Source organism: Protopterus annectens, chromosome 6.part0, assembly GCF_019279795.1.
Source record: "Protopterus annectens isolate FY-2018-M chromosome 6.part0, PAN1.0, whole genome shotgun sequence".
Classification (NCBI taxonomy): Eukaryota; Metazoa; Chordata; order Ceratodontiformes; family Protopteridae; genus Protopterus; species Protopterus annectens.
In genome coordinates, this window is record NC_056737.1 from 1,572,262,103 (window position 1) to 1,572,286,788 (window position 24,686).

At 39.7% G+C, this 24,686-nt stretch overlaps 1 protein-coding gene across 1 annotated transcript in view; it reads left to right on the top strand.

Moving 5' to 3' along the window:
* Positions 1-24,686, top strand: part of LOC122804006 (solute carrier family 15 member 2-like) — a 748,008-nt gene that overhangs the window by 399,065 nt on the left and 324,257 nt on the right. Inside the window, exon 15 of the mRNA XM_044073688.1 lies at positions 23,590-23,718. Coding sequence (XP_043929623.1) covers positions 23,590-23,718 — 129 coding nt within the window. The remainder of the gene's footprint in view (positions 1-23,589; positions 23,719-24,686) is intronic.

Sequence of the window (24,686 nt, forward strand, 5' to 3'; positions counted from 1 at the left end):
TGGCATTGGCAGAGGAATTTAGATGGCCATCACCACCATGACTACAGAGCATCACCTGACTTGGTTGTTACTCTCGACATTAATAGGCAGATGTGCTGGTTTGTGATCCAAGCACAGAATGCTACTAGTTACACCAAATTAGAGCTACCTAGTATGCTATTTGGCCTATATGAAGACTTGCAACCATTGCAGGGACTGTGGGACATTCTGCCACTGTGCAGAGGCCTATAGCAGACATAGCAGGTGGGGACAGTAGCAGCTCTCTTGGCATCCATTAGTGCATCTCTGTAGCTGTTGGGAACAGTGTACAGTTGTGCTAGGGAACAGCTGTACACTACAAGAATGCAGACCTGATTAATACAGATGGCATACACCATTCCTAAGATGGCTGCACTGTTTACACTGTTTACACTGTTCATGACTGCATTTTTGGCTCCAAACCTGGCCATAAACACTCTTCTGAATGTGACCGTCCCTCTTCTGGCTCCACTGTGGCCACAATCCCTATCCAGGGATTCTCTCATGAATGCAATTGATGCTATTCTGTCTCCACTATGATGTCTACTCCTGGCCATAGATGGTGTCATGGATGTGATGCAAGTACTTCCAGAATCACTGTGGGCAAACTCAACTGGAAAAGACACCCAGGTACCCACAGTGTAATGCCAGCTCACTCTTCTGTATCTTTGCCTAGAGTAAAATACTCACAGCTTAAGTCAATTTAGTAAATGTCATAAGTCTACTAGAACACTACAGTGAGACACATGGCAACATTCTATCACATGTGCCAGATATGATATGACACTCACTGGACAGAGGTTGCCTTTAGTCCTGATACTGTGGGGCCACAAGGTACAGCATTCAGCCAATGGAAGTTCCACCCTATAACCAGATGAAGTGATCCCTGACACACTACAACCCACTAGCAATGTGCTTGGTTGTTGACAATGCCACTCATGACTCTTCCACCTATATTAGTGCTGCTGTCTCTTGTCACTGAGACCCTAACTATGAAAATGATGATGATTATGCTGTGGTCATCTTTCTGGCTTATGCATGCACAATAATGTCTGATGCAAGCATGGTCACTCAATGCACTGTAATGCATAAACTGTGTGTGTTAATGCCTGAATCAGTTTTATTCTGTTTGTCTTGTCATGGCCCATAGTTGTGGACCAGGCAGTGTCTCTCTGCCAGTGTCATGATGTATTATGTCCACTCCTGCCTCACATAAGGGCCTGCTTAAGCAGTTTCCTCTAATGGCTCCTTATCATCAACCCCCCCTGCTGCTGGCACAGGTATTTCAGCCAATGTTACAACCTTCTCTTACTGTAACAGTTTTCATATTATATAATGCAGCATGGCACAGACCCCATATATCTTGATGTAGATCACTAAAGCATACTGCAATGCACCATCAGATGTGTCTGAGCAGTGGAAAAATGGCTTCAACAATCCAGATACATAATCAGTGATGATGTTATGTGTCTGCAGCAGTATACAGCATTGTATTCCATTTCCATCGTGGTCTGGGGGGTTATGGATAGTGGTCATTGGCCGTGGTTCCAAGGCATATTCAGCATCACCTGCAGTACACAACAATGGACATGATTATGAGTAATCTGCTATGTAAGTTCAGGGAAAGAGACCTTATGAGACCTTTGTTGATATGAATGTCTCCACTTACCAGCTAGATACCACTGTAGAATATCACCCTCAATGAAATGCTGGCATAGGTCATACGTGTGTCAGATGCAGGAATCATGAAAACTGCCTGCATGGTACACAGATGTATTTTATCTAACACCCTATATACTGCACTCCATCTGGCAGTGGATGGAATAGAAGCCTTTCTGGTTGATATACTGGATGTCATGAAGAGCAGACAGTAATGCAGGTACATTCAATAGCCCATGGACCTCAGAGAAATAGGCTAGAATGCTTTTATGAAGGTGGTTATCTCCTCTTCTTTCTGTAGAAATCAAATGTGCTTCTCCACATGCTGCAGCTGAGGCCTGCAAAACTCCAATATCTATATATCTATCTGTCTATCTATCGGATGATGAAGGTCTCTGTAGCAAGGCTGGTTAATGTTACACAAACCTTCTTGTCCAGTAGGATCGGCAGTGTACTCATCTGCTTTGATTCCATAGAATAATGTCACTTGTCTACTAGCTCCCATATAAGGTCTCTGTCACACAATAGCAATGACAGAGTATGTCTTGGTTGTGGAAGTAAAGGTATGCCAGCTGATTATGGACTCTTCTCCAATGTGGAGAGTGGTGGCACACAGCATTGCAAAGGTCGGCTCCCAGGGTGGCCACTAACATGCTGCCAATCTAAAACAGATGCTACTTCTGGCATCTTAGCCCAAGAAATGCACTTGATCACCAAAAAATAATGGTTATCACATATACTGATCACAATGGTTCATTGTGGAAATTTTATGCATCCCTGAATCATGTTACCAGGTTAATCTCTGTCATGTGCATATGTTGACATTCACTTGAATGACATTATGGGGTCATTTGCATAGGATAAATTCGACCCTATTTTCCCTCTAAGGCTATCATGCTGCATGTGTCTTTGATTCACCCTTCCCTGCATGTCACTGCTCATCATGCTATTTCATTTAACACTGTGCACATTTTGTTTCTGAAAACCACCCACATCGCCCACACATCTGCTTCAATCATTTTGTTTGAGAACCCTAATATTTACTGCTTTTAGATTTGCTGCTTCTGTAGTGGCACATTTCATGTATCTTGTTGCTCAGCCATACCATCTCCATGCCTATTAAATTAAGTTGTTCTGCACAACTACCAGATTTTTCTCAGCCTGCCTCTTGCAGTCACGTTTCCATGCTACTGAATTGCTTTATTTCCTTTTTATCCAATAAATGTAACATGCCAACAGTTCCTCAATGGACTGAATGGATGCCATCTTTCCCCATATAAATTGCACTGCAACATATTTCACTGCATTCTTTGCTTTACATATTTCTCACCACAGTTTAAAATAAAAGTTATGTCCTCCCCATAACTATACATCTGTGTTGTCCATTTTCATTCTTCCTCAACATATGGCTCTTGGATCTGAGCCTTGAATCCAAGTCGGATGCTTTCTCTAGATTCTAGGATGCGACTCTTGAGCTCCTCCCTTTACCAATAATGCCCCCGAGCACTTCATTACTTCAGATCAAGTTTGCTGCTACTATACTATTTTATAAACATAAAACATTATCACGATACTGTAGAAAAAGTGAAATAGTAACAGAACAGGGGCTCAAATAGGAAGTGTGATTTAACCAAAGATTTCATCAGGTCACTCCAAAAGACATGGATGGGGGAAGGTGGGGATGGAGCTGAGGAAAAATTAAAATGGACAACACAGATGTATAGCTATGGTCAGTATATAACTTTTATATCTGATGTCATTTTCATTCATTTCTCAATGTATGGGACACAGTCCCCAACTACAATAACCTTGAGTGGCCCTTATGGAAGGATGTTCCAGAGAACCACAGAACCAAATGCAGCCCTCTTTCTGGAGATGATATCAAACTTATAATGAGCAAAAAATGTATGAGTATTGGACCAAGTGGCAGCTGCACAAATAACATCAGTGTAAGCTCTTGCCCAAAAGAAGCTGATGTAGCCATTGACCTAGTTAAAAGTGCTTTTGATTGTCTTGGCAAGGTTAAACCTCTCAAAGAGTAAACATGGTAAATACAATCTGTTATCTATTTGGCTAGCATAATTTTTGATACTGGTCTTTCCAATTTGTTCTTGGCAAATGAAACAAACAATTGATCAGTTTTTCTAAAATATTTTCATCCTATGAAAATAGAAACAAAGTTGCCTATATACAACTAAAAGGTGAAGCATTCATTCTCCTTTATTGTCAAAGTTAGGAAAGAAAACTGGTAAGGTGTTGACTTGATTGATGTTTGTTTCTGAGGCAACTTTGGGTAAAAAGGAAGGATTAGTGTGTAAGGTAACTCTGTGTTTATGGAAAATCAAATAAGGCAGTTTTGATGAGATTGCTTGGAGTTTAGAGACTCATTTCACAGATGTTATAGCCACAAGAAGACTGTTTTCCAAGAAAGAAATTTAAGATTTGTTTTAGCTGAGGGCTCAAATGGTGATTGTACCAAACTTTGTAATACAACCGTAAGATCCCAAGATGGAGTAGGATCCTTTATCAGAGATCTAAGCAAAAATGTACTTTTACAAAATGCCTTACATAACTTGGATGAAGCTAAAGGGAAAGCATTATCTCTGATGTGGAAGATAGAGATGGCTGCCAGCTGAACTTTAATGGTGGAGAAACTCACCCCACCTTCAAAAATAGAGGCAAAAAAATCTAAAACAGCAGGGACTGGAGTGGTGAAAGGATCTAACTCTCTCTGCTGAGCTCAAACATAAAACTTTTTCCTTTCATTTTTATAAAGATTTCTTGTAGAGGGCTTCTGAGATGAAAATAAAATTTGGCACACAGGAGTAGAAAGCCTTGAATTTCTATTCATTATTGTAACTGGAGAAACCCTGTGGTCAGCCTGAGACTTGCAATGTTTGGATGAGTCATCTCTGATGGATGTGACAGGAGTTCTGGACTGGGGTACAGTGTCTAAGGAGGGCATAATAGATGAAACCATAGGAAGGGGAACCAAATTTGCCAAGGCCAAATGGGGCAATGAGGATTACCTTGCTCTTCAAACTGAGTGCTTTCTGAAGGGATTTGGGAATTAGGGGCAAGGGAGGATAAGCATAAAGAAGAATGTAGAGCCAAATGTGGACTAGATCATTTCTCTGTAACTGTCCGTGGTGGAAGAATTAGGGCAAGGGACCTGCTGCACTTGTTGTTGAGGGGAGAGGCAAATAGGTCACAGCAAGGTTGACCCTATTTGTGGAAGATCATGTTTGCCACTGATTGATTGAGAGACCACTTTTGAGGCTTCAGGATAGTTCTGCTGAGCTTATCTGCTAGAACAGTGGATTCCCCCATTATGTGCATCACTTGGAGGAGATCACCCACTGCCAAGCTCTCATTGCTTTTCAACAAAGGAGGTAAGATCTGGTTCCTCCTTGTTTCTGATGTACAAAACAACTGACATCTTGCCCATTTGGATAGCAATTGTCCCTAGAGGAAGAGAGTTTTGATAGGCATGCAACCCTAAAAGAACCAGTCTCATCTCTCAGAAATTTACATGCAAATTGGTCTCTTCTGGGAGCCTTGAATAGTCTGTCCCAAGAAATGCTCCACCCCACCCCCAATTGTGATGCATTAATGGTCAGTGTGTATTTTGGGGAAGGAAGGACAAAGGGACATCCTTGACAAATTCATTGGACTGAACCCACTACAGGAAGGAGTCTCTGCAAACCCCAGACAATTTTTTAGGATATTGAAAATGCTGTCAAAGAAAGGACCATTGTAATACCAGAGACCACTGGAGGATTCACATATGAAGACAAGCAGTAGGTATCAAGGTAATTGCAGCAGCCATCAACCATATGGCTTTGAGAATCAGTTTTGCTGGGGGAGAGGGGTAAGAAAGAACCTGTCTAACATGCAATCTCAAAATGAGAATTCTGTTTAGCGCTAAGAGAGTAAGATGACTGACTGCATCTAGATGAGCCCCTATAAACTCCAAGACTTGAAGTGGTTGAAGATGGTACTTTGAGAGGCTGATGGTGATGCCTAGAGATTGGGATAACTGGAGTAAGTAATCCCTGGCTTTCTCTAGGAGATGCCTGGTTAATGCAGTGAGGAGCCAGTCATCTGAAAGGAAACACCCTGAATGTATGCAGTCTTAGATGATTTGCTACCACTGCCATGCATTTGGTGTACACCCTGGAGGCTATGGTGAGACCAAAGGGCAGGGCTCTGAAGTGATAATGGCTGGCTTCTAGCCGGAAGCAAAGATATCTTCGAGAGTATCAGTTCATTTTTATGTGATAGTACACATCCTGAAGAGCTACTGAGCATATCCAGTCATCCTCCCATAACAGAGGAATAATGAACTAAACAATGACCATCTGGAATTTGGAGTTCTTTGCAAACTGGTTCAGATAACTGAGACCCAGGGTAGGTCTCAGGTCCCCCATTTTCTTTGGTACTAAAAAGAACCTTGAGTAAACTCTCGATCCTTTTTGGTCTGGTGGGACCTCACGGATGACTCTTTTTCTAGAAACTTTTGAATTTCCTGTCCTGCTGACTCCCATTGATTGGGTGGAACATCTGGGAGACATTTTCTTTCCATTGAGGGGACTTGTAAAAAGTGAAATAGCCTCTGGATACAATTCTTTGCACCCATGTGTCTTTTGTAATGGCTGCCAAGGCTTTTGGGTGCAAGGACAATCTTCCCTAACTGTCTGTAGAGAAAAACAGTCAGGTAACCTTTCACATACTCTGAAAGAGTCAATCCAAGAAGGAATCTTGGAACTCTTGATTTTTTGAACCCCCCCCCCCCCTCTGCCATGTGAGTGGCATTTTCTATTGTTATTATTTCCCCCTCTGGCTCTAGGAGAAAAATCTCCACATGATTCTTGAAAAGTTCCTTGAGATTTCTGGAACTACATCTTACCACTGCATTGATTGCTAGAAAAAGCTCTCTGAGGGATAGAAAAGCAGATTCCCATGACAGACAAGGTCTTTCTATTTTGCTTACTTTGGGAAAGTGTCTCTTTAACAGTGGGCCCAAGCAAAGAAGATCCATCAAGGGGAACATTGATGAATGACACTTTAAAGGGCTCTGCAAAGTCATACAATCGCATCCAGGCATGTCTTCTAATCGCTATGCCTGAACCTGCAGCCCATAAAGAAACTTCAGCTGCATGAGAGATTAACCAGATGGACGCATTATATATAGATTGCAGGGTGGCCAGTCATGAAGAAAATGTTTTTTCTTTGCCGCTGACATGGACCCAGGGGTTGAGTTAGGGAGTTCCTTAATTAAATCCCTCTGTAACCTAGTGAAATGTGCCAAGTAGTTTAGTGACCATAAGGCAAAGGTCGCTGAGGCATAAACTCACTTCCTATATATGTCCAATGCCCTAGATTCTGTATTAGGGGGTGGACAGAGGAGATCTGCTCAGCCAGCTCCTTTTTGATGGCTGAAACAACAACCATGGCATCCATGGAAATTCCTTTACTCCAATACTGTCTGTCTACAGATGCTCCAAGAATCTTGCCTGGATGCCTGGGAATTCATTCTAGTGTCTGGTTCCTTCCATGCCTGGCTGGAAACAAGACTATAAGCTCATCCACCAGGGGGTTAGCCATGATGTAGATGGGCCAGACCAGAACTTCTAGGAACACTGACTTCTCTTGGGAAGGGTTTTGGGAAGACCAACTACAATTTTGACAAAGGATTTCTAAAATATCTCCAAAGGAGACATCTTCCAGTGGAGATCTGAGGGACCCTTCCCCTTCATCAAAATTGGTGCCTTCTGTCAAAGATTTCTGAGGGGAATCTATGTGCCTCCTTTTGCAGAACATCTTTCGGGAAACCTCTTCAGTAGATTGCTCTGGGGAGGCATCAGAAGAGGCAAGATGTTCCCTAACTGGAACTGCCTGGAAGCACTTACAGGATGGCTGTTCCTGTGGCATAGCATGAAAAGTCTCTGACACAGGGTCCAAAGAGGAAACAGGAGAAGGATCCAAAGTAGTAAGAGTCGAGACTTCTCTCAGGTGAGAGAATACCCTGTCCACCACCTCGAAGGCAGTGGGACCAGAGGAAGCTGAGGCTAATCTGACCAGAGCCAAGACTCTCAGGTCAGACAAGCCAGGGGCCTCCCCAACCCTTCACTCTGAGGGAGGAGTTGGAGCCGAGCTGTCCAGCACCAAGGCACAAGTGATTAATCAAAGTATAAACATAGGAGAAGCAAAGTATAAACACACCAGAAGAATAAAAACAACAGCAAAAAAAAAGTGACAAAGTGAAAAAGTAAACTGTGCAACCTCACACACCAGCATAATGGTGATATTGAAATAACAAGTAATACAGTCCCAGGAACCAGCTGATGCAGTATAAAGACTTCACAATGCCAGCTTAAGCAATGGCACCCACAAGCATAGCAAATAAGTGAGACAGACCATCAACATATGTTACAAAGGCTGTCCATGATGCAGGGCTAGTAATCGCAACAGATGAAAATATCAGGAATGGTGAGCAGAATAGAGGAGAGTATGTTGTGTTGATGTTAGTGGGACAAGAGCATACCTCTCAACTCTTTACTCAAGAATTATGGACAAGAACAAAAATAATAGAGAATCAAAAGCCCAAAATCAAGGAATTTTTTTTCAATATTACCCTACTTTACTTAAATTATTAGAAAAAAAGGCTTTGCATCAACGTTCTTTTTTGATCAATAAGTTTGAAGCTAATGACTGGAATTAATAACTGAATATAAAACCCTGCAATATATCAGAACAAATTAAACATTTTACTATGGACAGGAAAATATATGAGACAAAGTCAAGGACATTCTGTGAAATCAGGAACAACTGGGAAATGTAGAAAACAGTTCACAGCTACATAGAAGCATTCACAGACAGAAGCACTAAGGAAAGAATACAGACAGATATTTAATGTGTCCTGATGATTACAGAATGTCAGTTGTAAGCAACAAACTCCTGATGAAAGCCCAAAGAACGGTACAGTTTCATAAGGGGAGTAGCCTGAAATTTCTGATTTTTACAACAAAGCCTAACCCCCTCATATACCTGCCCTGTTTTCTCTGGCCTAGTGTTTAGATTCCCTTCACATGAGGACTAGAGCTGAACAGTGGCTTACTAGATCCTGGACCAGTCTCTTTCATTACTCAACACACAACAATTTAATATTTGTATACAGTCACCACGGTTGTTCTTTCTAAAACTGCTGTAAAATGTGTGTGTGTGTGTGTGTGTGTGTGTGTGTGTGTGTGTGTGTGTGTGTGTGTGTGTGTGTGTGTGTGTGTGTGTGTGTATCTACACACACATATACTTTTGCACAGAATCTGATCTGCAACTATTCCAAATCTTCACAGAACAAATTCTGTATCATGCACCATCTCATTTCAAATGTATTTCAACACCTTGAAATCATCTTCACTGAAGTGTATGGAATAATATAATATTTTGGTACATGAAAATTATCTATCTGAAATATTGGTGGATATGCTTCTATGAAGTCTGATTATACCACTTTGTGTTTTGCTTCAATATGGTGATGAATCTTTGAAAAAAATTACATACAATTCTGGGGTTATGTCTCTGATGTTCTTCTGTGGAAACCATGAAAGCATTAAACCTGGAATCCAGCACCCAATCTCCTGGGGGCTGATATTCTATCCTGAGTCTCTCAGACGTGACAGCAAAAAATGCAAGTGTAGCCTTTGAAATTCTTTAGACTTACAACCTCAGGCATAGGTTCATAGGTTCATACTAGGCTATCTGCCCTAGGGCATTTATAAGCCTAGCCAGAGTGTGTTTGGCTTTCGCCACCCATTTTAAATTCATTTTGCTATGCCCTTTTTCGAGGTTAGTATACTGTGCCTCTGTCTAACAGTGACACAGAAGTGATACCCGGGGTAAACCTACGATCTCCCATCCACTCATCAAGATTCCTCTTGAAGAGAGTCAATGAGGGACTCTGCCTAACCTGGACTGGGATTTTATTCCAGAGTGAAGGGAGCCTCTGGGTTATGAATCTGTCCCTCCAGCATGTCCTATTTATTTCAGTGCTGAGGTTCAAGTCTCTCGAGCGTAGCTCGATGGGATTTGGATTTTCTGAGGTGCAGCATGTCCATTAATTCCGGGTTGGACATGGCTTTATACGTCAGGCACAGATCGCCTCTGAGCAGGTGGTATGCCACTGAGTACAGCTGAAGTTTCTTTAACCGGGCAGCATATGGCATCTGTTTGAGCCCTTTGATGCTCTTGCTGAGGTACTTTTGGGGTCTTTCCAGTTGCTGCAGGTGTCTGGTAAGGTACATCCCAAAAGGGGCATTGTACTCAATTATGGGCCTGATGAGGGAAAAGTAAAGAGGCACGATGACCTCCCCTGATCTAGATGTGAATCCCTTCATGATTAGGTGGGCTATATAAAATGTTTTTTCTAACCACTTTGGCCAAGTGGTTGTCAAATGAGAGATTGCTATCAACTTGGGTCCCCAGCTCCCTAATTACTACTTCTGTACTTAATGGATTACCACCTATGTGGTAATTTGTGGGCACTTTGTTTTTGCCAAAGGGATGACTATACACTTTTGGCATTTAGCTTGAGGCCATGGCTCTGGCACCAGTTGTCTGTTTCTATGAGGCCCTTTTGGAGGATGCTTGTGTCGGCTGGAGAGTCTATTATGGCACCCAGTTTGCAGTCATCTGCGAACTTGGTTAGCCACAGACCTTCCATGTTGGCCTGTACCTCCGAGAAATATATGCCAAACAAGGGAGGTCCCAGGACTGAGCCTTGTGGGACGCCACTTGTAACTGGTTTGGAGTCTGACATGGCTCCAGCAATTCTAACCATGTGGGTTCTGTCCTTGAGCCAGTTTGCAACCCATCTAGTGACATAGGGGTTTATATTTAAGCTGGTGAGCTTATCTATAATGCCCGAGTGGGGTATTGTATCAAAGGCTTTTGCGAGGTCCAGGTAGGCTGTGTGGACCACCTTCCCTCGTCAATGGCCTTGGTGACTGTTTCAAAGAAATTGACCAGGTTTAAGAGGCAGGATCTGCCCTTAACAAAGCCGAACTGGGTAGGATCCAGTGTCTGTAGGTCCCCAATATCTTTATTTATGTGGTCCATGATGATCCTTTCCATAGCTTTGCAGACCAAGCTAGTCAGGCTTATGGGGCGATAGTTTCCAGGATCCGTTGAGGCACCACCTTTGTGGAGAGGGACCACTGTTGCTGTACACCACTCTTTGGGTACATATCCTGTAGTAAGGCTGAGATTGAACAGTAGTTTTAGGTTTGGGTTTAGCTCTTCTTGGAGTTCATGTAGGATGCAGCCTGGGACACCGTCTGGTCCCATTGATGCTGTGTTTTTTGCTTTGGAGAGGGCAGCTCTTACCTGAGCATCTGAGATGTCAGGGGGGGCAGCACTCTGCTGGGATAGATATTTGCCCTTTTGGTGGGGAGGGGGGGTTTGCGCTGAACCTGTCAGCTAGGATGTTGGCAATGTCTGTGGGTTCAGTGTATTTTTTGTCATTTTGGACTAATTCTGAGCATATCCGGGAATTCCCACCCAGGTTCCTAACATAACTAAAGAAAGCCTTGTGATTATCCTTAGTATCCTGTGCAATTTTTCTCTCAAAGCTGGCCTTAGACAATTTTATGAGTGCCCGTAGTTTTTTGCTAATACTGATCAGAGATGCCTTCCCTTTTTGGGATTTTGCTCTATAATATAGTAGCTTCCTCCTTCTATTGTATAGTTTGTTTATGGCTGGGGTCCACCAGACAGGACGTCTGCCTTTGGAGGATTGGGTCTTAGTTTTATTTGGGATTGCATGATCCATGCATTCCTGAAGGTGTTCATAGAATGCGTTTATAAAGGATTCTGTGCTCTGGGCCGTATTTTCCACAGGCCCGGGGGCTTTGAAGGATTCCACCTCAATTTTGAGGAGTGTGAAATTTGCTTTAGAGAAGTTTTTCACTGTGGTTTTCTGGGCAGAGGGTGGGGTCGGGATGTGAATATCCAGTGAGATTAGTTTATGGTCTGATCTTACCAGTGAGGGATACACATATTTGTTACCTCTTGACCATCTTTCATGACCAGGTTCATAGTTAGGTACTAGGCTATTGGCCCAAGGGCCTACGTAGGCCTAGTCAGCAAGGTACCATAGCTTACGCCACCCAAGAAAGTTATTTTCCTGTGCCACTGTCCAGCAGAGACACAGAAGTGATCCCTGGGGTGTATTTCCTATTTCCCATGATTTTTCTTGAAGAGTGCTAATGAAGAACTTTGCTTGACATAGATGGGCAGCTTGTTCCAGAGTATAGGAAGTCTCTGGGACAGGAATCTATCCCTCCAGCATGTCCTGTTTATTGTGGTGACAAGGTTTAGGTCCCTAGAGCATGTAGCTTGGAGGGATTGGGATTTCTTTAGGTGTAGCATGTCCAACAGCTCTGGGTTTGACATAGCTTTATATGTTAGGCAGAGATTACATTGGAGTAGGCGATATGCTACGGAGTAAAGCTGGAGTTTTTTGAGGTGGTCAATGTAGGGCATTTGTTTGAGGCCAGTAATCCTCTTTGTGAGGTACTTCTGTGGCCTTTCCAGCTGCTGCAGATGTCTTGTGAGGTATATTCCAAAAGGGGCGTTGTACTCTATAATGGGTCTAATGAGTGTTGAGTAGAGGAGAACAATGACCTCTTTTTTCCTGGATGAGAACCCTTTTATGATGAGGTGTGCCTTGTAAAAGGACTTCCTCACTACTGTGGCGATGTGACTATCAAAGGAGAGACTACTGTCCACCTGGGTCCCAAGGTCTCTTATCACGCATTCAGTGCTAAGTAGATTGCTGCCTATGTGGTAGTTCATGGTAGGTGCCCTCCTTCCATCACTTTCAGCCACTCTACCTTTGACTCAGTGAACATGCTTTTTTTCTCAGATAGCTTTTCTTATGCATTTTCATTCTTAATTTTTTTTTTCCTTTTGGTGTTGTCTGATTGTTTAAAACTATTCTCTGACTGCTTCTCACCTTGGATTTTGTGATAATCTAGCCTACACCACTGAAATGCACTTCCAAGAGCTCATCCAAACAAGACCTATAGATTACCACTGTATACAGGCTAGGTTTTGCACATTACAAAAAGAAAAAAATAACAAATGACTCCCCCCACATGAAAAAAATATTATTAGCAACAATTTTGTGTGTCCTGCATGATCAAGCTCTTCTTCAAACTGTATCAGTGAAGTAGTTGAAGCTTGCATTGCTGTTTGCTGCAAATACAAATTGTTGAGGGTTATGTGCCAAATCTATTTTTTATTTGCATTAATTTATGTACTGTTATTACTGTGTAGCCATATTTCTTACACACACTGCGAATATCAGCTTAAGTCATGACTAAAAAGTATCTGGTGACTTAACACATATACTTCCACAAAAATAAGTCTAGAAAACAGTATGCTGATTTCTAATGATTTCTTTTAATGATAATTAGAATCCCTTTTAATCTCTTTTATTCATTATTTTCATTATTTGTCTCAGTCATTGTTTCCTGAGTCCTTGACATTTGTCTAAATGCTAACTTTGCAAACTGCTGTTCATGGAACTATACATTAACTTTTGTGACTAATGTCTATTCCCACAATATTGGGGGAGCATTTTACTACTCATAACACTTCCCATGAAGGAGGACTCCAAGGTTACCACAGCTGTGAACAAATACATAGTTCTCATATTCATCAATCTCAAATGGAAAAGGGTTGTTTGTTTCACTGTACTATCAGCAGAGCTGCAATTTCTATAATATCTGAAAATTAGAATCCATTTAGAGACCACTACTGTATAGAGATTTTCGTTTTCATAACATCAATTCATTCTTTTGACACAGATCAAAGATGCCTTCCTGGAGGCACTTTATTACTTCTCTTAGGAAAGTCTTCTAAGACTGTTGTCTATGTTCTGAAATAAAGAGGGCTGTTTCACTCTGCTCTTAGCACAGCAGCCCTTCCAGTAACACTGGCATATTCAAGAAACTGCAATTCCTACAACGCATCCCTTCTTCTACTGTGTTTGAACAGATACTGATCACACATAATTTATTTAGGGAACTATCTAACTACAGTAAGTATTTATTTAGATGGATGCATCTCATAGCCGACGTTAGGCACCCGCCAAACCCATGGCCATGGGGAGCCCCCAATTATCTCCCCACATATGAGGGTCCCCCCATGAAGCAGCCACGGTTTCTCCATCTCCTCTGTTCCTTCCTCGGCACCTCCTGAACATTCTTCTGGCTACATAACGTCATCGCCCAATTCCATTTTTTTTTTTTTTTTTTTTTTAATAAAATCTTTATAAACATTTTAATGAAACTACAGACCAAATAAATGTATTGTTTTCCTCCTTGGCAACACTTCAGGGCTAGGTCCACAGACTTTAATGGACGCATCTCTGTGCCTGTGCAGCAGGCATCCATTAAAGACTATGGACGTTCTACATTTTCCCATAGTTTATACCTCTGAGGTTAAAGATCACTGTTAAATTTCAGTGGCATCAGCATGGGTTTAACAAATTTTTGAGGAATATTTGTAAGAGAAAAGAAGACTAAAAATGTTCGCCAATGGGGCGAACATGTTAATCATGAATTTATGTACTACATACAATGATGCAAAAGGTAAGTCAATTAGGTGTGCTAATAGACATTTAAGTAGTCTTCTGACTGCAGATATAGTCATTTGTTACATTCACTGCCTAATACTGAATCTCCGCAAACTAAAAGAAACTGTGCTAGGACAAAAATCTGCTGAACATTAGAAGCCAAGTTTTTTAAAAACTGGTTCAAGATTGTTACTCTCCAAATTTATTAAAATGATAAGAAGTAAAAGCCTTAAGTAAAACTAGGGTTTCAATTAAACTGCAACAGCAGTGTATCGACTAATTAAACGTTGGCAAAAACACAATCTGGTTTTCAAATCTATTCCAACAAGGCACTATGCTGACTCATCAGTTATTGCTACACTGCATTCTTCCAACTCTCCTTTTGTTTATTTGATTTAGTAAATGATTTATTTACTTTTACTTAATTATAAAGATTATATCCACACACAAACGGCCCAACAAAGAAAGTATATCCACAAAAATCCAGTAACAATAAGCAGCATAAAATATCCAATCAATGTAGATGAAATTCCAATAAAATTCCAATAAAATTGCTCGAAGCGTAGATAAAATGCTCAGTTTAATAACATGAAACAAACACGTAAGCGCTTTCACGGATATTATCCACTTCTTCAGACGTACAAACTGACAAACAGAACTGTTCTCATATAAGTAAAGAATTCAAATACATTAATTGATTAATAAATTTAAAGTGCTAGTACTCTATCAAAACAATTATTGTATTCTTGTTAGAGAAAATATATTCTATATTTAAAACTGATCGTAAAAATACAAACATATAATGTATTCCCAATACATAAAGATATCTAACAGCCATTGCAAGGCTATGAACCATTGTATGTGAACATATACTACCTTGAATTGATGAATAAATAAATACTTATATATATAATAAATAAATATTTAAAATAAATATCTAAAATAAATATTTAAAATGGCTTATAGAATCAACAATATATAAGGGTTTTTAAAATTACCTTAACGATCTAATTATAAAGATGGCAAAACCCACAATGTTTCACTATTAAAACAGTACTTTATCAGATGCTAAAAAATACTTAAAAGGATAGGAGATAATTAGAGATCAAATAGTAGAAACCAGCCAAGAGAACACATCACACAATGCTAACTAAAACATCAAGTTAGTCATTTTACATTCATTTTAGAATTGGTTTGAATTGGTTTTATGCTCCTGGATATTTGCCAGTCTGACATAATGTAATCAAATAGTACTCCTGACAATCAATCTGAGATGTATTATCCCCACTTCTAGTGCTTATTAGTTCCCCAATACCTCTAATTACAAATTTGAGAACTGCATTAATGTCATTCACGTTTCACGAATTCATTACTTGGAATCTGACTTCTTATTTCTAAATAATTGTCAAAACTTTAAGTTTAAGTCTGCAGTTTTACTTCCCACCATGAAAAGCAAAACATTTTACACAATGTTGCTAAGGAAATTGTACTGAATCTTGCATATATATATTGAAAGTAAATATTCTGTCCTATAAAGGACGTTTCTATAAAAGGCAAAATGATACCCAGAGCAACAAAGAGCTCAGCTCATGATAGGTACATTTCTGTTCAAAGTACTAAATAAGAACTCCTTCACATACCCATCAGGAAGACTCAATTACAGAAAGAACAAATAACCTCAGATCCTCACCTAATTGCTCTCACTCCCTCCACTCAACCTTCCCAAACAAGTGCAGCAACCAGTTTTTCCATATCAAGACCAAAGCTTTGGCAGTCCAAATCCCTAATATCAGAGACTGTGATACTCTACCCAATTCAGGAAATACTTCAAAAATAACTCTGAAAGGAAACATTCTGCAACTGCTTCTCAGGTATCATGTAAACTCTTTTTCACTTTAAATTCCCTTCTATTGCCTTTGTGCTCCTCCCTACCTCAGACCCTGCTTCCTCACTTTTTATAATCCCATTCTCTCACTGTATAACACCCTTCCCTAACACCACTACTCAACATCATCTCCTCCACCCCCCTCACCTACCCACTTACTTAAGCCTCTCACTACATCCTGGACACTTACACCACATATTGATTAATTAGTGGACTAGTATCATGTTGCCTGGTTTTGGACGTCTGGCACAAATCCATTTCAATTGTATCATGGAGGAGGACTGTTCTGCTATTATTTTAAGGGATACTTATTTAAATTTAACCTCTTACAGAGGGTTAACCTGATTTTCCTGTAGTTGTGTATATTATCCATGTTTTATTCAGTATTTAATGTTCTTGCTTGGCTGGAATGTCCCACACACACAAACACACACACACACACACACACACACACACACTTAATCATTTATTTAGAGCATGCACAAGTTGTAGGTAATTTTGAGGTTCACCAAAAAGTGCCAACAGGTTAAAAAAGTAACTAAAAAAACATATGCCAAGACCCTGGAAGAAAACACAATGAAGCTTACGGACAGGGCGACTTAGTCAAGCCTTGTAGTTGTTGATTTAACAGTGTAGTCCACAGAAATCCACAGGATAAAAACGCTAAGGAACAAAGCTTTTCCGCTGTTAAAATAGTTTAATCCAAGCATTCGCTTCACAGGAAAAACATTGAAATCACACTAACGCTCCAAATGCAAGTACGTTTTCGTTTCAAAAACTTCCTCAGATGTGGGCTGGTAACTACATCAGTGCATATATATACATCAATTAACATTTAAAACCACCAATCTCATGCTGCATAGTAAATGAGGCATAATTGAAAAGTATGTCATGGAAACTTTTAAAGGCACATTCTAAATGCCTTATTTCTTGCATAAAAAGTATTATTGACCTAATTGTACTAATGATAACAAACAAATATCATACCAGTTGTCTAACAATTTGCAAACTCTTTGATACAGTCATTTTTATTACTTTCATTTAAACTTTAAAATCTCCAAAACCTTTTAAAACCTTTTCTAAAACAACTTTTAATACAATGCCATCTTGTGGAACAAAATTGAACTACCATTTTCTATTATAATGAAAACGTACTTGCATTTGAGCGTTAGTGTGATTTCAGTGTTTTTTCCTGTGAAGTGAATGCTTAGATTAAACTATTTTAACAGCTGAAAAGCTTTGTTCCTTGGTGTTTTTATCCTGTGGATTTCTGTGGACTACATTGTTAAATCAACAACTACAAGGCTTGACTAAGTCGCCCTGTCCATAAGCTTCATTGTGTTTTCTTCCAGGGTCTTAGCATATGTTTTTTTTTAATTTGGAGGTTCACCAATTTCCCTGTGGAATGTTAATTTGCCATCCTTCCATTTGCAAAATGCAGAATGCTATTTCTCATAATGTGGAGCAAATGGGCAAAATATGGAACACTTAACAATAGCTTACTAACAACTTCAGTTAGGAAGCTTTCAGAATAGCTAAATGCATTATTTTATACATGCAAAAATGTATTTTGATGAAGTAATCCATCATCCTTTTTCTTATTTTTGCACATGGGTCAGGGTGTCACTTCAACACTGACAATCATCTAGAGCCAAGGTTCACATTGCTGGTAGGCTAGCCCTGCCACGGTTGTTCTTCCATACCACACACTTGCACCTATGGCCAATTTAACATGTCCAATCCATCTACTGCATGTCTCTGGAATGTGAGAGAAAACTGGAGTACCCTGAGGAAACCAACACAAACACTGGGAGGACATGCAGACTCCACACAGTTGGCATACTAGCTGAGAAATGAACTAGGTAACATCTTGCTGTGAAACAAGAAACACTATCCACTGCACCACTGTGTCTGCCTTTTTTATATAAGTTCTTATCTGTCCTTCCCACATATTCACCATCTGTTCCATGAACCTGAGTTAGCTAAAGCAGGTAATCTGAATGAATGTTTGGATGGTTGCATTCTGTTGGTGAGAGGGTATATAGCAATACATAGCCAGTAGTTTGTATAGACTGGCATGGATAAGTAATTCAATATTTTTATTTATTTATCTCTTGTTGACCAGGTTCATCCGACTAGGCTTGTGACCTCTTTTCAGGGGGAAACCTGAGGCAGTATTTATACTACTAGGGGAAATTTAGCCAAGGCATCAGGGAACTTCCCCTACATTTTTAAACAAAAACACCATGGGATCTTTTACATCTACATGAACTACCACCAGCTCTTGCAGATGGGTCCTTGGTTGAATGTCTCATGTAAAGAATGGCACATTCAGGAGTGCAGCACCCCCCATTATTCTGCACTGTATTATTCCATGCACTTGGTACGGAAATAGAACCCAACTTCTTCTCATCTTACAACACCAAAGGCAAGTGTGCTACCTGTTGCACCACTTACACTGCACTTGGTGAAATATGAAGGTGATTGCAATGGTAGCTGTACACACACACACACACACACACACACATATATATATATATATATATATATATATATATATATATATATATATATATATTCACTTTAGAAGCTCAAAATACTGAAATATCGAATTTCAGTATTTCGAGACCATAAAGTGGAAACCTGAAAACAACGAAAACTCAGAAGCGCGAAATTCAAAATCTCACATACCGGAGATTTTGAATTCGTCCTTCTGGTGTACACAAACACACACCTTCCTCCCCACACACAAACACAAGCTCTGTCCTGCACCCCCCACACCCCCCCTACTTAAAAATTCTAACTTCAAGGTCACACCACATACAAAAACACACAAAACACCACCCCACAAGCTACATTCTCCTCGCACACACACATCATAGTAACAAAACACACCAACACACACCACAGCCCCTACCCAAAACCCTTAACACATGAACACTTACCTGAATCCATAACCACAGAGAAACACCAGAAGTGCTAATTCAATGTCTTAGGTATGCGATATTTTGAATTTCGAGCTTCTGAGTTTTCATTCTTGTCAGGTTTCCACTTTATGGGCTCGAAATACTGAAATTCACTATTTCAGTATTTTGAGCTTCTAAAGTGAATCCATATATATATATATATATATATATATATATATATATCTATATATATATCTATATATATATATATATATATCTATATATATCGTAGCTGTACATACATATATATATATATATATATATATATATATATATATATATATATATATATATGTATGTATGTAGGTGTTTGGTGCTTGATATCTACATCATCTTTTACTGCAAGTATAGGGAACGTGTTACATGATGACTGGCACATCCTCTATTCCGGAAACAAGTTCCCTAATATTACAGTCCAGCATATCACAGACCCCCTTCATGTATCCCATGTATGTGTGTGTGTGTGTGTGTGTGTGTGTGTGTGTGTGTGTGTGTGTGTGTGTGTGTGTGTGTGTGTGTGTGTGTGTGTGCTGGTATAAAAAAAGGGATGTAGTAGTCCACAAAAAACACAAAACTGACAGGCCAAAAAAGAGCCATAAAGATGATAGACTGGACTACTGAGGATAAGAATTAAATGAATGTATCATTACTATTATGCAAGAAGCCACATTTTCGGGATAGAAGATATTCAAAAGATAAAGAAAAATTTATGGAAAGAGAAATACTTGCCCATCAAAAACTATCAAAAGCTCCAGATCTAAATTTGTGTTCATTAATACAATAGATTCATGAAAATATTACACAGGCCAAGAAACCTGGGGCCGTTTGGAAAAATAAGCCACTGAGGAACTTCAAAAATATAAACAACAAAACCTAGAGATTTTTGAAAGGTATAAAAAAGAAACATGGACATGGGAAAGAAAGAGAGATCTAATATGGTGTAATATTTATGCAAAGGAAAAAGCCAAATTAATCAATACAAAAAGCAGCTCCAAAGACATTTGAAGGGAAAAACAGGTAAAGGCACCCAGACATGGAAAATTTCACAATACAAAAGTAAGATCACAAAGTAGGAATATAGAATAGATGATTAGTAACGTATAAGTTAAACAAACAGAAGCTGAAGTTCTGGAACACCTGCAAAGTAAAGGATTTAGTGTAGAAAGTCTAACATAGGTTTTGTCACAGCATGATGGAACAATGAGTTCCCAAAGCAAACAGAAACAGATGGAGCAAGGGACATGTGAGGAAGAAATATGGATATGGAAAAGAAAAGAGATTTAATATGGTGGAATATTTATGCAAAGGAGAAAGCAAAACTAATCAATACAAAAAAACAGCACCAGAGATATTTGAAAAGAAATGCAGGCAAAAGCTTCCAGATGTGGAAAGTTTTACAATACAAAAATAAGAAAACAAAGGGGGAAATAGAAAAGAGGATTAGTAATGGAGAAGTTAGAGAAACAGAAACTGAAGCTATGGATTACCTGCAAAGTGAAGTGAAGTATTTAGTGCAGAAAATCCGACTATGGTAACATCACAGTATGATAAAACAGTGAGTCTCCAAATTAAAGAGAAACAGATGGAATGGAAAGCATCTGATGAGTTGCCATATGAAGATACTCTGGAACCTCCAATAGGTAACCAATAAAAAAATTTAGATGGGAGTTGCACAGCAAGGGTATGAACAAGAAACAGTGGCATCACTGACACAGTCAGTGTTGTGGAATGATATGTCATAATGTAACAACATTGCTACTAAATGCCAGTCAGTGTGTGTGTGTGTGTGTGTGTGTGTGTGTGTGTGTGTGTGTGTGTGTGTGTGTGTGTGTGTGTGAGTGTGTGTGTATACATCTGTGAGTGGCTGCCTTGCTGTGGTACAGAAGCTTGTCATAATGTAACATTGGTACTAAATTTTATTTATTTAACATTTGTTGACTGGGAAAGTCTGACTAGAACAGAGCCTATTTTCAATGGAAGCTCGGTGAGAAACACTCCAAATGCATGTCTTTGGAATGTGGGAGGAAACCAAAATACACAGAGAAAACCCACGTGAATGCAAGGAGGACATGCAGACACCACACAGAAGGCACCCCAGCTGAGAATCAAACCAGAGAACCTCTTGCTGTGAGGTGACATTAACTGCTGCATCAATATGCCACCCCAGTCAGTGTGTGTGTGTGTGTGTGTGTGTGTGTGTGTGTGTGTGTGTGTGTGTGTGTGTGTGTGTGTGTGTGTGTGTGTGTGTGTCTGTGTGTGTGTACCACTGTGAATGGCTACCTTGCTGTGGTACAGGGGGTTGTCATAATGTAATATTGGTACTAAATGCCAGTCAGTGTGTACCTTGGTATTTCAAGTTTTTAATGGTCTGAATGTAGTAACACTATACAGTGATCATTAAATGCTGCTGCATGAGCTTGATAGGGAAGAAGGTGTGATGGCAATGTAGTCACACTTATATTCTCCTGGGTAGGCCCCCAACTTGAAACTTGCTGGGGCCACCAAAATGCTAGCACTGGCCCTGATGCTTCTCACCTTGTACTGTTGACTGCTGTATTCACTTTAGTGATATGCCAGTAATTTCTTTCAACAGCTAATAAATAGAGAGATCAGGAGTCAAAATATGTTTTTTGGAGATGTAGAAGGTACATCCTAGAAGTCTGGAGGGAGTGAGAGTCAAAATTCCCTGCATTGTGTTTTCTCATTTGGTTTATGCATATGTTTTTGTTCACAGGTTTATAGGTGCATAGGATTGTACCAGGCTATCAACCGCCAGTGTCTGTATCAGTCTAGCCATGCAACCCAACCCAGTTTTGTCCTGGAGTACAATGGATACCTATATGGTAGGGGGCATGTTAGTAAGGAGGTAGCTAAGAGTTATGCTGTCCATCAGAGATATGAAGGTCACACCAGAGGTGAATTTATGATTTCTTATCCTGTGATTGAAGTTTTACTTGAAAAGGTCAGAGGTGAACTCCACTTCATGTGGATGGTGAGCCTATTGCATAGAGTGGGTATCCTTTGAGACACATATTCGTCTCTCCACCATGTTTTTATTTATGCACAGGCAATGTTCACTTCCTAGGATATAGTGTTTCTGATGCGGTTTGTTTTGCTAGTGTGCAAGAGGTCCATCAGAGCTGAGTCTGAGGATAACTTATATGCCAAGCAAAGATCACCACTAACTAAAGAGATTGGGCCTTAAGGCAATCTGTGTAGGACAGGGTATTCATACCTTGGATTCTCCTGGTGAGAAACCTTTGAGGGCATTCCAACTATTGGAAGTGCCTGGTTAGATACATGCCAAAGGGATCATTGTATTTGATGATGGGTCTGACAACAGATGAGTAGAGTGGTACTATAACCTTCTTGAACATGGATGCCATAGCCATGCTTATGAGTTAGATGACATAGAAGTATTTTATAATTATCTTGGCTATGTGTTGTTCAAAGACCAAATTGCTGTCTTATGTTTTCAGATGCCTTGCTACCTGATCTACTGTTAGGGGTGTTTTATCAATGGAGCAATTAGTTTAGGTGGATGACTTTACAAGGGGCACTATAATGCATGTCTTTGCAATGAGTTTTAATCCATGGCTTTGGCACCAGCTATTTGTTGGTGTCAGACCCTGTTGTAGGATATTACTGTCACTGGGGTTGCTTAGGTATCTTTTTGATTGTTATCTTACTGCATGTTTTACACCTTTGTTATTTATAGCTGTCATGTCATCATCACAATTTATGTGTAACAACACCATATGTTGTCATTGTTATCGGATTATGGTGAAATGAAGGACATTTCACATTATAGCTAAAATATATTGGGCATAAAGCAGAGCAAAAACATGAAAAAACTTAGAACAGTACTTGACTAGAAGAGAAACAGTAGACAAGAAACTCACTAAATACTCTTTCTCACGGCTCTAATGTAGAGCAACTTCACAGCTGTTTATAATATTTGGAGGGATCCAGGCAATAAACCCCATACATAGGGTATGTGGGTGATTTTGCCCCAAAGAAAAAATACATCTACTTGCATCCTTAGTACTTAAGATTGAATGCCAATTCAGTCTAGGGGCATTCATCTGAATATCTGGATGGATGTCCATCAAGGAATATGAACAAATCCAAAGCAGATTTTTAAAGTAGTTCTAGACATATAATTTAATTTTTAAAGCAAATAAAAGTAGAATAGGCCCATTAGCTGCAAGTCATGCAAAAAAGAAAAGTCAGCCAATGCATTTCTTCTTAGCCTAAGCAGTTTCTGAACTAATGAGTTTTGTGATGTACTCATTTTAATGAAAATAATTTGTATTTTTGCTACATTTTAATTTACAGTAATCTACACATTTGCAGTGAAGACAATGCTAAAATCAATATAGAAAATAGAGAAGGTTTATTTGATTATTTTTATTTTTTAGGCAACAATGGTGAAAGCTCCTGCTGCACGTGAAAGTCTGCTCCAAATCATAAATTTGGGTGACCAGGAACTCACTGCCAGTCTCCAAGAGAACAATAACCAATTCACTAATCCTATTGGCCCTTTTGAGGTAAGATCAACCAACCACAGAGCTAGAATGATTTTCTAATGCACCTTAGTCTAGTGATGAAACAGTACACACTGCTGTGAGTATAATATGACTTAACAATATGCTGCCATGGTATTTCACCATGTTATTTCATCAACAAAGACAAAGGTTGAGAAGCACAACTGTTTAAAGGCAAATTAAACTGCTGAAACACATTTCAGAAAAATTTTAAACTTTGAACATTAGAATCCCTTGCAGATACCTCTGTAGCCCACAACTTAATTTACTGAATAGTACACCAAACCCTTTTCATCAACAGCAGACATCCAGTTGTATAAATCTGGAAAAAGGACTGCTTTGTTTAATGTGGAAACAAAACAGCCCTTTCACTCTGATTTCTATAGCATACCTCCCAAGCTATAGTGAGTTTAAAACTGATTACATTAATTAATGGGTATATGAGGACACAGGATAGTTTCACTACTTCAGAAAAAAAGAAGTTATGTACTCACCATAATGTTCCATCTGAGAAGTTCTACTTCATTTGTCTTCAACCTATGGAATACTGGATCAGTATCAGATCCGAGCCAGCAATTTCACTAGCATCTTCTCTGAGCTCCAGGCTCCTCCCCTTACCCATAATACACCTCCACTACCTTCCAACCCCCAGATTGAGTTTGCTGATCCTTATACTGATAACCCAACCTGAAAAATACTTATGACCTATCACTGTAGCCCGCAAGCTGTTCACATGACAAGGCCCGGGAAAAGGAGGGAGGGATGGTTGAAGACAAATGAAGTAGAACTACTCAGATGGAACATTATGGTGAGTACATAACTTCTTTAGGTGAAGTAGTTTACTTCATTTGGTCTTAAACAAAGGAACTTTGACGGATAAGGCCTGCAGTTCTGAAACCCTTTTAGCAGAGGTAATAGCCACCAGAAATGCTGTTTTCCAAGATAAGGATTTTAGATCTGTGGTTGCAGCG